The 13,524-nt window shown below is 40.8% G+C and overlaps 1 protein-coding gene across 1 annotated transcript in view; it reads right to left on the minus strand.

The window, feature by feature from the left end:
• Positions 1-9,942: 9,942 nt before the first annotated feature.
• Positions 9,943-13,524, minus strand: part of SPOCK1 (SPARC (osteonectin), cwcv and kazal like domains proteoglycan 1) — a 591,932-nt gene continuing 588,350 nt past the window's right edge. Inside the window, exon 11 of the mRNA XM_069592146.1 lies at positions 9,943-13,407. Within this exon, the coding sequence (XP_069448247.1) occupies positions 13,217-13,407 (191 nt within the window). The 3' untranslated portion in view covers positions 9,943-13,216. The remainder of the gene's footprint in view (positions 13,408-13,524) is intronic.

Consider the following 13,524-nt stretch of genomic DNA (forward strand, 5'->3'; position numbering starts at 1 on the left):
CCAACGCCCAGAGTTTACTCAGACTCATGTCCATTGAGTTGGTGATGCCATCCAGCCATCTCATCTTCTGTCGTCCCTTTCTCCTCCTGCCCCCAATCCATCCAAGCATCAGAGTCTTTTCCAATGAGTCAGCTCTTCACATGAGGGGGCCAAAGTATTGGAGTTTCAGCTTTAGCATCAGTCCTTCCAATGAATACCCAGGACTGATCTCCTTTAGAATGGACTGGTTGGATCTCCTTGCAGTCCAAGGGACTCTCAAGAGTCTTCTCCAACACCACAGTTCAAAAGCATCAATTCTTCAGTGCTCAGCTTTCTTCACAGACCAACTCTCACATCCATACATGACTACTGGAAAAGCCATAGCCTTGACTAGACAGACCTTTGTCGGCAAAGTAATGTCTCTGCTTTTGAATATGCTATCTAGGTTGGTCATAACTTTCCTTCCAAGGAGTAAGCGTCTTCTAATTTCATGGCTGCAGTCACCATCTGCAGTGATTTTGGAGCCCCCCAAAATAAAGTCTGACCCTGTTTCCACTGTTTCCCCGTCTATTTCCCATGAAGTGATGGGACCAGATGCCATGATCTTAATTTTCTGAATGTTGAGCTTTAAGCCAACTTTTTCACTCTCCTCTTTCACTTTCATCAAGAGGTTCTTTAGTTCTTCACTTTCTGCCATAAGAGTGGTGGTGTCATCTGCATATCTGAGGTGGTTGATATTTCTCCTGGCAATCTTGATTCCAGCTTGTGCTTCTTCCAGCCCAGCGTTTCTCATGATGTACTCTGCATAGAAGTTAAATAAGCAGGGTGACAATATGCAGCCCTCATGTACTCCTTTTCCTATTTGGAACCAGTCTGTTGTTCCATGTCCAGTTCTAACTGTTGTTTCCTGACCTGCATATAGGTTTCTCAAGAGGCAGGTCAGGTGGTCTGGTATTCCTATCTCTTTCAGAATTTTCCACAGTTTATTGTGATCCACACAGTCAAAGGCTTTGGCATAGTCAATAAAGCAGAAATAGATGTTTTTCTGGAACTCCCTTCCTTTTTCCACGATCCAGTGGATGTTGGCAATTTGATATCTGATTCCTTTGCCTTTTCTAAAACCAGCTTGAACATCTGGAAGTTCACAGTTCACATATTGCTGAAGCCTGACTTGGAGAATTTTGAGCATTACTTTGCTAGCATGAGAGATGAGTGCAATTGTGCAGTAGTTTGAGCATTCTTTGGCATTGCCTTTCTTTGGGATAGGAATGAAAATGGACCTTTTCCAGTCTTGTGGCCACTGCTGAGTTTTCCAAATTTGCTGGCATATTGAGTGCAGCACTTTCACAGCATCATCTTTCAGGATTTGAAATAGCTCTACTGGAATTCCATCACCTCCACTAGCTTTGTTTGTAGTGATGCTTTCTAAGGCCCACTTGACTTCACATTCCAGGATGTCTGGCTCTAGGTGAGTGATCACACCATCGTGATTATCTGGGTCATGAAGATCTTTTTTGCACAGTTCTTCTGTGTATTCTTGCCACCTCTTCTTAATATCTTCTGCTTCTGTTAGGTCCATACCATTTCTGTCCTTTATCGAGCCCATCTTTGCATGAAATGTTCCCTTGGTATCTCTAATTTTGTTGAAGAGATCTCTAGTCTTTCCCATTCTGTTCTTTTCCTCTATTTCTTTGCATTGATTGCTGAGAAAGGCTTTTTTATCTCTCCCTGCTATTCTTTGGAACTCTGCATTCAGATGCTTATATCTTTCCTTTTCTCCTTTGCTGTTTACTTCTCTTCTTTTCACAGGTATTTGTAAGGCCTCTTCAGACAGCCAGTTTGCTTTTTTGCATTTCAAGACCATGGGGGTGGTCTTGATCCCTGTCTCCTGTAAAATGTCATGGACCTCATCCATAGTTCATCAGGCACTCTATCAAATCTAGTCCCTTAAATCTATTTCTAACTTCCACTGTATAATCATAAGGAATTTGATTTAGATCATACCTGAATGGTCTAGTGGTTTTCCCTACTTTCTTCAATTTAAGTCTGAATTTGGCAACAAGGAGTTCATGATCTGGGCCACAGTCAGCTCCTGGTCTTGTTTTTACTGACTGTATAGAACTTCTCCATTTTTGGCTGCAAAGAATATAATCAATCTGATTTCAGTGTTGACCATCTGGTGATGTCCATGTGTAGAGTCTTCTCTTGTGTTGTTGGAAGAGGGTGTTTGCTATGACCAGTGCATTCTCTTGGCAAAACTCTATTAGTCTTTGCCCTGCTTCATTCTACATTCCAAGGCCAAATTTGCCTGTAACTCCAGGTATTTCTTGACTTGCTACTTTTGCATTCCACTCCCCTATAATGAAAAGGACATCTTTTTTGGGTGTTAGTTCTAAAAGGTCTTGTAGGTCTTCATAGAACCGTTCAACTTCAGCTTCTTCAGCGTTACTGGTTGGGGCATAGGCTTGGATTACTGTGATATTGAATGGTTTGCCTTGGAAATGAACAGAGATCATTCTGTCATTTTTGAGATTGCATCCAAGTACTGCATTTTGGACTCTTTTGTTGACTATGATGGCTACTCCATTTCTTCTAAGGGATTCCTGCCCACAGTAGTAGATATAATGGTCATCTGAGTTAAATTCACCCATTCCAGTCCATTTTAGTTTGCTGATTCCTAGAATGTCAACATTCACTCTTGCCATCTCCTGTTTGACCACTTCCAGTTTGCCTTGATTCACGGACCTAACATTCCAGGTTCCCATGCAATTTTGCTCTTTACAGCATCAGACCTTGCCTCTATCACTAGTCACATCCACAACTGGGTATTGTTTTTGCGTTGGCTCCATCTCTTCATTCTTTCTGGAGTTATTTCTCCACTGATCTCCAGTAGCATATTGGACACATACCAACCTGGGGAGTTCTTCTTTCAGTATCCTATCATATTGCCTTTTCATGCTGTTCATGGGGTTCTCAAGGCAAGAATACTGAGGTGGTTTGCCATTCCCTTCTCCAGTGGACCATGTTTTGTCAGACCTCTCCACCATGACCCATCCATCTTGGGTGGCCCCACATGGCATGGCTTAGTTTCATTGAGTTAGATAAAGCTGTGGTCCATGCGATCAGATTGGTTAGTTTTCTGTGATTATGGTTTGTTGCATATGTGTCTTTGTTATATCTTTTTGGTGAATTGACCCTTTTATCATACATAATACTATTCTTTGTCTCTTGTAAGAGTTTTTGACTTAAAGTCAACTTTGTCTGATATTTGTATAGCCATTCTTTGTCTCCTTTAAATACTGCTTTCATGAAATACCATTTCCCATCCTTTCAATTTCAAACTATTTTTGCCCTTTATCTAAAGTGAGTCTTTTAAGACAACATACAGATGGATCGTGTTTTTTCTTTTTTTAAATCCATTCTGCTAGTCTATGCCTTTTGACTGAGGAATTTAATCCATTTACACTTATATTATTGATAGAGAAAGACTTACTTTTGACATTTTGCTGCTTCCTTTCTGCATGTTTTATAGCTTTTTTGTCCCTTATTTCTTCCACTGTTACTTTCTTTGGGTTTAGTTCATTGTTTCGTTATTTCCTTTTTTTGAAATTCTATGAATATTTTATTACTATATGCCTTACATATAACATCCTAAAATTATAGAATTGTTTTAAGTTGATAACAACTGAAGTTCACTTGCATACAAAACTTTACCCTTTTTTAGCTTCTTTCCTCCCCCTTTCCTCATTCATATTGCAAATTTGTTGTTGTGAAGTTTCTCAGTCGTTTCCTACTCTTTGCAACCCCACGGACTATAGCCTGCCAGGCTTCTCCATCCATGGGATTTTCCAGGCAAGAATACTGGAGTGGGTTGCCATTTCCTTCTCCAGAGGATCTTCCCAACCCAGGGATCGAACCTGGGTCTCCCGCTTTGTAGGCAGATGCTTTTACCGTCTGAGCCACCAGAGAAGTATTGCAAATTACATCCTTTTATATTGTGTACCCATTTACATAGATTTATAATGATTTTTATATATTTGCCTTTTAAACTGCTAAAAACCAAAATTACAAGAATACTTTTAAAAACTATTTGACCATGCATTTACCTTTTAATAGAGAGTTTTGGTTTTGAGTTACGATCTAGCTTCCTTTCATTTCAATCTGAAGGACTCCATTTATCTTTTCTTAGAATTGATGCTTTTGAACTGTGGTGTTGGAGAAGACTCTTGAGAGTCCCTTGGACTGCAAGGAGATCCAACCAGTCTATTCTGAAGGAGATTGGTCCTGGGTGTTCTTTGGAAGGACTGATGCTAAAGCTGAAACTCCAGTACTTTGGCCACCTCATGCGAAGAGTTGACTCATTGGTAAAGACCCTGATGCTGGGAGGGGTTGGGGGCAGGAGGAGAAGGTGATGACAGAGGATGAGATGGTTGGATGGCATCACCAACTCGATGGATGTGAGTCTGAGTAAACTCCAGGAGTTGGTGATAGACAGGGAGGCCTGGTGTGTGGCAATTCATGGGGTCGCAAAGAGTTGGACATGACTGGGTGACTGAACTGAACTTATAGGACAGTTTTAGTGGTAATAAGTTCCTTCAGCTTTGGTTTATCTGAGAGCATCTTAATTTCTTGAAAGATATTTTTACTGATTGTAGAGTTCTTTGTTGCTATGTTGTTGTTGTTGTTTTTCTTTCATCAGTTAAAATAATTTCATTCCCCATCTTCTGGCCTCCAAGGTTTCTTGCTGGGAAATTGGATGGTAGTCTTACAGAAGTTAATATGTATATGATGAGTCACTGTTCTCTTATTGTTTTTAAGATTCCCTTTCCGTAGTTTATGATGTGTCTTGGTGTGTCTCTTGGTGTGTGGATTTACCCTACTTCCGGTCCATTGAGCTGCTTGGATGTGTAAATTCATGTCTTTCCTTCAATTTAGGACATTTTCATCTAATATTTTTTCAAATAATCTCTCCAGTACTTTTTCTCTTATCCTTTGGGGATTTATATAATGTATATACTGGTCTGCTGCGGCTTCTGCTGCTAAATTGCTTCAGTCGTGTCTGACTCTATGCGATCCCATAGACGACAGCCCACTAGGCTCCTCTGTCCCTGGGATTTTCCAGGCAAGGGTACTGGAGTGGGTTGCCATTGCCTTCTCCATATACTGTTCTACTTTATGGGATTTCATAAATATCTTAGGCTCTTTTCACTTTGGTTTTGTCCTACTCCTCAGACTTGATGACATCAAATGTCCTGATTTGATATTTTTCATTAATTTTTTTTATGCCTGCTCAAATCTGCTGTCAAACCTTTCCATTGAAATGTTGTATTCAGTGCTATTTTTCAGCACCAGAAATTCTATTTTTTAATACAATTTTTGTCTTTGTTCATATTCTTATTTTGTTCTCTTATCATTTTCCTGGGTTTCATTAGTTTTTTGTTCATGTTTTCTTTTAGTATTTTGAATATGTTTATAACAGTTGCTTTAAAATCCATTACCTGTGCTTCTTCAGGGATGATTTCTGCTACTTTATTTTGTTCCTTTGAATGGGGCATGTTTTCCTGGTAGTTTGTGTACCTTATGTAAAATAGGGCATTTGAAAAAACATCCACCTTTCTCAGACTTTGCATACCAGTCCTGTACCAGAGAAGTCTTTCAGCAATTAGCTGGTCTGATCTGAAGCTTGAGATCAGTCCAGAGTGAAAATGTAAGCTTTCCTCATGTGTCCTGGCTGAGCATACATGTTGCTTGGGCCTGAGGGCAGCCTATTTTGACTCTCCTATGTACACTGTGTGCTAAGCTGCTTCAGTCTTGTCTGACTCTGAGCAACTTCACTTTCCCTTTTCACTTTCATGCACTGGAGAAGGAAATGGCAACCCACTCCAGTGTTCTTGCCTGGAGACTCCCAGGGATGGGGGAGCCTGGTGGGCTGCCGTCTATGGGGTCGCACAGAGTCAGACACGACTGAAGCGACTTAGCAGCAGCAGCCAGCAGTCCGACTCTGTGCAACCCCATGGACTGTAGCCTGCCAGGCTTCTCTGTTGATGGGATTCTCCAGGCAAGAATACTGGAGTTGGTTGGCATGCACTTTTCCAGGGGATCTTCCCCATCCAAGGATCGAACTCACATCTCTCACTCAGTTACCTTAAAAGTCTTAATTTCCCAAAGAGTCTACTTCAGGTTCTCGTCAGAGCCTTAGATGGCCTATTGTACTCCTTTACCCGTGCTGTTCTGCCCCAGGCAGCTGCAGGTCTGTAGTACTCTGCAGCTTTCATGAGCAGTGCTAGCTGTCTCTCCCTACCTTTGAGCTTTGAGTTAGGCATAACAGAGCCCTGTCCTTTAGAAAGCTCCCAGATATTAACTGGTTAGGATATTGCAAAAAAGGTCTTTTTTGTTCCTTCTGGTTCATGGGATAGAACTAGGAACTTTGCTGCCACCTCCTCCAGATTAAGACCATTTGCACTGGGGAAGCAATATGTTCAGGGCAAGTAAAGCACCATGGAATTTACTACCATTTTGAATGTGGGTTTTTATTGATTAGGTGTTCACTTGGTCTTTAATCACTTAATAGAGTTCTCTATAAGGTTATCTTAGCCAGTTTTGGGTTGGTTTTGATGTCTCTGTGGAGGAATGATGGCTTAGAGCTTCTTAGTCCACAATTTTGTTTTATCTCTGGCTTTTGAAGGGAGAATTATACATTACAGTTACCAAGCACTTGTTTGGAGATACACACAAGGTTCTAGAGAAAAGGGGAGGAGTGCTTGGTAATTCTTAGAGTAGTTAGGAAGGGTTGCTAGAGGAGTAATAATTGATCTGAAACTCCTAGGCTGTTCTGGTAAAAAAAAATTATCAGGAACACAAACAGAAGCTTGAGAATAGTGGAGGTGCTTGGGGAAAAAATTAGAATTCAAACAGTGAGGAATGCAAAGAGACCAAGAGGTACAAAGGGATCAGTTACAAACAAGTGTATTTGCCAAGCCAAGTAATTTAGATTTGGTCCTGACAGTGACGAGAAACCTTGAGAATTAAGTAGAGCAGTGACATGATCAGATTTGCCTTTGAGAATAAATTACTCTGGCAGCAGCAGCATATAGAATGTATTGGAGCTGGTAAAGAATAAAGCATGGTCACTGGTTTAAAAATTTCTAAGACAGTTGAGAAAGACAATGGTGGAAAGAACCATGATGGTGGTGAGATAGAGGAAGAGATATTTAGAAAGAAGAATTGACAGAATTCGGTGACTTAGTACAGATTGGGAGCTGGGGAGAGAACTGTAGATGGTGGTGCCATTCTTGAAGTCAAGGAGTATAAGAGGAGAAATCTGAAGAGGAAGAAGCTAGTGAATTATTTAAAAATCATACAAGACATAGTATATTGTTTACATGATAAAAAACAAAAATGAAACATAGATGAGGCTGATCAGACCAAATCCCAGTCTTTTCCTCAGAGGTCACCACTGCTACTAGCTTGGTGTGTGTCCTTTCAGACTCTGTGTATTTTTATATTTACTTGGAAAACGTAGATAGTGTCACCTTATAGATATCTAACTTATGTATTTCATACTCTATTATCACTTGATTTTTTCTTCATACAACAAATGTTTTAGAAGTTCTGCTAAGTCAGTGTGTATGAATTACTTCATTATTTTTGACTGCTGTTATAATATTCCAGAGCATAAAGTTGCCCAATATGTCCACTGATACTTAGTTTTGTGTCAAATTTCCTGTCCTAACAGATGATACAGTAATGGATATACATACATTCTATGTATATCTTTGTAAATTAGTGTGTTTTTTTTCCTCTAGGAGTAATTTCTGAGAAGTGGAATTATTCAGTCTTAGGATATTTACTCTTACTTATATGGCTATTTCCAAACTGCTCTCCAGTGGCTGATCTGACTGTACAGTGTCAGAGAGTGTTCCTTATACTACATTCTCAACAATGTGTGACATGATCATGATTTTTCTCTGAGTGAAACTGAGAGATCATTGCTTTAATTTGTATTTCACTGATCATGAGTGAGGTTAGGCATGGTTTGTTTGCCATCTGTGTGTCTTCTATGGCTCACTTGCTTTTATCTTTCCCCATTAGTCTGTTGAATTATATTTTTCTTATGGATTCGTAGAAGTTAAAACGTTTTATGTCCTAATCCTTCATCTGTTTTATGTCCTCAATATCTTTAGTCTTCTGTTTATCTTTTAAATTTGTTCATGGCATGCTATTAATTTTGATGGAGGAGAATTTATCAATCTATTCCTTAATGGCTCATGTTTGCTAGGAACTGTTCTTTTGTTGTTGTTTTTTTAAAAACCTTGCTGACTCCTATTGTCAATGCATATTCACTCTATATTTCACTCTATCATTTTGATGTTTTAAGGTTTGAAATTGAGGGGTTAATGGGAAATTTGAGTAGAATGATCTAAATTCCAGGTGGTTTTGTTTTTTTCAAAATGGTGCAGAGTCAGAAGCTGCACTTGAAACATAGATTGGGGCTTTTCCAAGTGGAGGAAGTTGGTTGAAAACACTGATGTAGATAAGACTGCCTAGAGAAAGCATGTAGAATTGAAGAGAAATGGGCTGAGAACACAGATGAGAGGAACACCTGTATGAACAGAACTGGCTGAACAAAAGGATATACAGGAGACCTAAGAGGAATAGCCAGAGAGGTAGGATTAAATTTAGAGATTGATGGATATGGGAAACCAAGAAAGGCATGTTTTGACAAGGCTGGAGTAGACCTTGGTGTCAACTGTGATATCTATCAACCCATCCTGTAGCAGTTATTTGTCTTTTACAAGGAGGCAACTGTACGGAGAAGGACCCTCGAGGTCTTATTCAATTCTATATTCCTAGCACTGAATGTGGTGCCTGCTCATAATGGCATTCATCCATCAAACACATATTAATCTATAGATTTATAAATCTCCTAATTAATCCATATACGTCCAGTTGAATGAATTAATTTTGAAATCTTCCCCTTTTCTTAAATCAATTTATCGAAGTAAATCTCACAACCAACCCAGAATTTTGAGAGGTGCTGGGACCTTTTCACTCACACTATATAATTAGTATTCCTTTGGTCCTGGCCTTTTTAACAGACTAAGGTGGATTCCATGAAGGCACAACTTGAGGAGAAATGTGGGGCCTGACTATAAATCTGCTGTTAAGAGGAATTTCAGGAGTGTCCACCAATGCCAGCTACTCTTTAATGTACCCTGTACCTACCCCAGAGGCTTCATATTGGTCATTGTTCTCCTGACATTAGTGATTTTGTGGATTTATGAAGCACCTTTCCGTGAACTGTCAATCTTTAAATTGTCTGTAAAATACGGTCCATTGGGTAAAGGATTAGAATTATTCATAAGATAGTTTCTACCTCAGTTGGTGCTGAAATTACTCACTCAGGGTATAATTAAGTCATAGATACATTGGCCTTCATGTGGATAAGGTGGAAAGGAAATAATTTCTGTTCCGATTGGGTGTTTTCTGATGTTTGACAAGCATATGGTGTGTTAATCCATGAACTGAGGAAAACTCAGAGTCCCTGTGAAGTTTTTTTGGGTTTTGTTTCTTTTCTCCCAAGAGAATTGGAGAACTGACTAGGGAGGGAAGGAATAAGAACTGAAAAAGCTTCAGCTTGTAAACAGGATGATAGCAATGAAATCTGATGGATAAGGATGAAGTAACAAAGTTGCAGCTTGAGAAAGAAGAAAGCAGCAAAAAGGAGGACTGGTGCCAAGATTCTAGGCTGAGCGGGCACAGGGCTTGGTGTGCCAGGGTGTTCTGAGAGGGTCAGGACAGGCTGTACCCCCTCGTGGTTAGCCTCCCCCGCATACAGAAGCCTTAACAGAGAGCCTTGCATTTAGTTACCCCCTTGACTTGCCCAACCCTTCTGCAGAGATGATGTTCAAACATGGCCTGGTGAGTGCATGTGCAATCTAACAAAGTACAAATGCTCAGACATTGCAGACAAATTAAAATTTATTGAGACAAACAAATGCACCTACTCAGGACTACAGTTAAGCATTTACTATTAACCAAAAGAGTCGTGTTCACATTCCAGATAAGTCTACATGGGAAAGCATTCAGAATTTACTAGGTTTTTCTACTTCACTATTTCATCTACAATAGGGACAACAAACTTGACACTCAGGAGTTGGTGGGCTCTCGTTACATAGCTACACATGGAACAGAGACAGATAACAGTGACTTTGAGAAAAAGGTATAAAAAGATCAAAACCACCCACTGTAGAAAGGGCTCTTGGATGTTACTGTACAGTGTGGTCAAGGTTAAAAACAAAACTGTAGATGGCATCCTGGGAGGAGGAGAGGGGCAGACCTGGACAGACACGTTGTCATTCACTGCTGAGTGTGGGAAGATGGGCATCAAGGAGGAAGAACTGGTTCTGTAGGAAGGTGTTCCCTACCTTGCCTACAACATGCCTAGAATGTTGGTGGAAACAAAAAGACACTAATATGGTAGACAACTAACCACTGTGGAATAAAATTCTGGGGCTTAAGTTAAATGCTAAGGAAATGGTATCAAATAAAAGAACCATTTATAGAATAAGAATAAAACCATTCACTAAGGAGGTTCCAAAAATGAGTTATTGAAGTTTCAACTCCATACCTGTCTCCAATAAGGGAATGATTATCACAGTACTATATTTTTCAATCAATATTTTGATGGATACTTTGTCAATATATAAAGGACTCCTACCAAAAAAAAAAGAAAAGAAAAAAATTCTTCTAAGGACTAAGTAACTAAAAAGTCACATCTTTAGTACTTACGCAAAGTATCTTTGAAAAAAACTAATGCTGTCTTACCAAAGTGAGGCATGAAAAGTGGCATTAATGTTGTTCCATTGATTTTGGGTTCCAGTCTTAGGAGGGCTTTTTATTTAATATTTTAATGAATCAAAATATCTTCTTGGACTATCTCTGAAAATGAGCATCTCACTACCTTCCTGGGAATTGACTAGTGAGCACTCTTCTCCATCATTAAGTTAATGCTAAGGATCTTTAAGTGTCATCTTAATTTGACACTTGTCATAAGATAATTAGGCAAATTAAAATCAGTGGTTCACTCTGTTCCTAGAAGTTTCTCTAAGTGAAACCAATTTGTCGATTTTAATTTGTTCTCTTGTGCATTTTTCTAAGCTCAGAGGAGACAATAACAATGGTTTTCTCTGATGGCCTAGACTGAGATTTTTTAATATGTCTCGATTCTTTTATATACGTGATTATAATTTAGCTGCAATTAAGCACCTGTTTTTATAAATTATCATCTCAGAGTTTTGTTCAAGTGAGGAAAAAAACTGAAACCGGAGTGATGGAGCTGAGATCCCAATACAGAGCTTGCCTGTGGTCACCTGACACCTAGGGTCCTGGCTGGTCTCACTTCTTTCAGGCTGAACAAGTTCAGTGTATCAAGTAAGTTCATGTTCCATCTGAGCGAACTCCAGGGATAAGGCAAGTGGGCCTGGCCAACTCAGGGATTTGAAATTACTAGTTTGAGGTGAGCTGGTAAAGTAGAAACAAATGGTCAGTTTGGGATAGGGATTGGTCAGCTGCCACTATAATCCTAGTTTGGCTGAATATATTTTTTGCCTGAGTTTGTGTGGCCTCCTTATGGACTGGCTGGAGTGCAGGAAGGGAAGAAAAACAAATGTGGGCCACAGAGCCTTGCTGGGTGGCTGGTGGGGAAGGTGAAAACCAGGTGGGGCAGGAGCTTAAGGCCCATACTGAACTAAATGGGGCCACTTGGAAGACTACTCTTTGGTACTTATATCGGGAGAAATCCTAAAGATTGTAGAGATGATGGCCCTACCAAATTTGGAGATGGATTCTAATCAGGAGTTGACTAGGGCAAAGAAATGCAACGGTGAAGGGCTTTCTTCATGAGTCCTTTGATACATGTATGGGGGAGGGGATGAGCACAGGATTAGCTCTTTATCCCACCCTGGCTTCCCATGTGCTGTCATAAAGTTCTTTCTGGGCCTCCATCTGAGATTCTTTACAAATGTTAAGTGATCAAAGAAAATCTGTAGAGCTTTTGTAGCCTTATCATGATGTGTGGATAGATAGGGGCAAAACTGAAAGATTGAGTTAAGGATGCAAAATTTTCTTCTGCTAGGGAACAGCAAGGAGACTGTCTTCTTAGAGAGCAGGGGATATGTGTACATGCCTTACAAAAAGCCCTTGAGTAGGTAGGGGAGAGAGGGGCCTGCCACAGACAGGACTGCCACAGCCCGAAGCGGGGTTGGAGCTGAAATGAGAGCAATGGCTTGTGAAGCTGCCCACATGGGAGTCTCATGGCTTCTGTGAGGAAAGCGATTTAGGCAGACAGAGGCTTATCCAAATCAAAGAGGCTTCCAGTAGCTCTGCTGCCGCAGATGGAAGCAGCCTCCTCAGCCTGTAGGCTACAAGTGCCAACTGGTAGTGCAAAAAAAAGGACTTTGATACAGATTTGCTATTCCAGAAATGACGATCCAGGTCTAGACAAGCTGACAAATGTGTAATTGTTTTTCAAAGTTTTTTAATAGATACCCAACTCCCCCCCTTTTTTTTCAGAGTGGTGTGTACAGTGTCTTCTGTATATACTTACCTATTTATGCCCGTACAGACAGAAGTATTCAGATACCTTTTTTAATAAAGAAAATCAATTCCCCAAAGGGACTCTTGACTGAATTAAGGCTGTTATTTGTAGGAAGCCAGATCAAGTGAAGTGAAAAACTGATTTGTAATAATAGACACCAGGGGTGGCGGGGGGTAGGTTGGGCAGGGGGGAAAAGGTACAGTGTGGTGTGTTTTCCACAACATCTACAGGACACAAGAAAAGCACTTAGACACGGTAAGGCCGGGAACCATGCTGTAATAACCACCCATGTGGGTGACTGGAAAGGGTCTTTGACATTTAGAGGGTGGGGCTCCCTGCACTGTCAGAATCCCACATACATCACATGCTTGTTGTAAAAAAAAACTCACAGAAGGGAAGGAGGCTCTCATTCGGCCAGCCATTCCCCTGTCTAAAAAACAAAGCACAGCACCCTTCTTCCCACACGCCGTATGCAAAATCAGCATGATCCGGGAATAAGGAGTTGTCTTCCAAAACCCTAGCTTGGGTGGAGAGGGCGATGAAGAAGAGGCTGTGTGCTGTGGAGTTTTAGAGACAAATGCAGGAACGGGAAGTGACTTGCAATTCTGTGCAGACCTCGTGTCCTCCTCCGTGTGGGAACTACCATATGTACCCGACCTCATCCTCTTTGTCGTCGTCCTCATCCTCGTCATCCTCCGTCACTGCCCGGGCATGCACCCGCGGCTTCCCCAGTCTGTCCTTGGGTCCCAGCTCCTGCTCATCCTCCAGGTCATCCAGCAGAACCACAGAGCCACCGCTGCCAAAATCCCCCGAGGTCTCCTGCTCCTCCTCTGAAAGGAGGAAGAAGAGATGGAAGGTAAGTTTCTGCTATGCCACATGACCTCCTTAGCTGTAGGGCAAAACCATGCAGTTTACCTTCTGATCATGGGAGCATCCCCATCTACCTG

The sequence above is a fragment of the Ovis canadensis genome, chromosome 5 (assembly GCF_042477335.2).
Source record: "Ovis canadensis isolate MfBH-ARS-UI-01 breed Bighorn chromosome 5, ARS-UI_OviCan_v2, whole genome shotgun sequence".
NCBI classification, from domain to species: domain Eukaryota; kingdom Metazoa; phylum Chordata; class Mammalia; order Artiodactyla; family Bovidae; genus Ovis; species Ovis canadensis.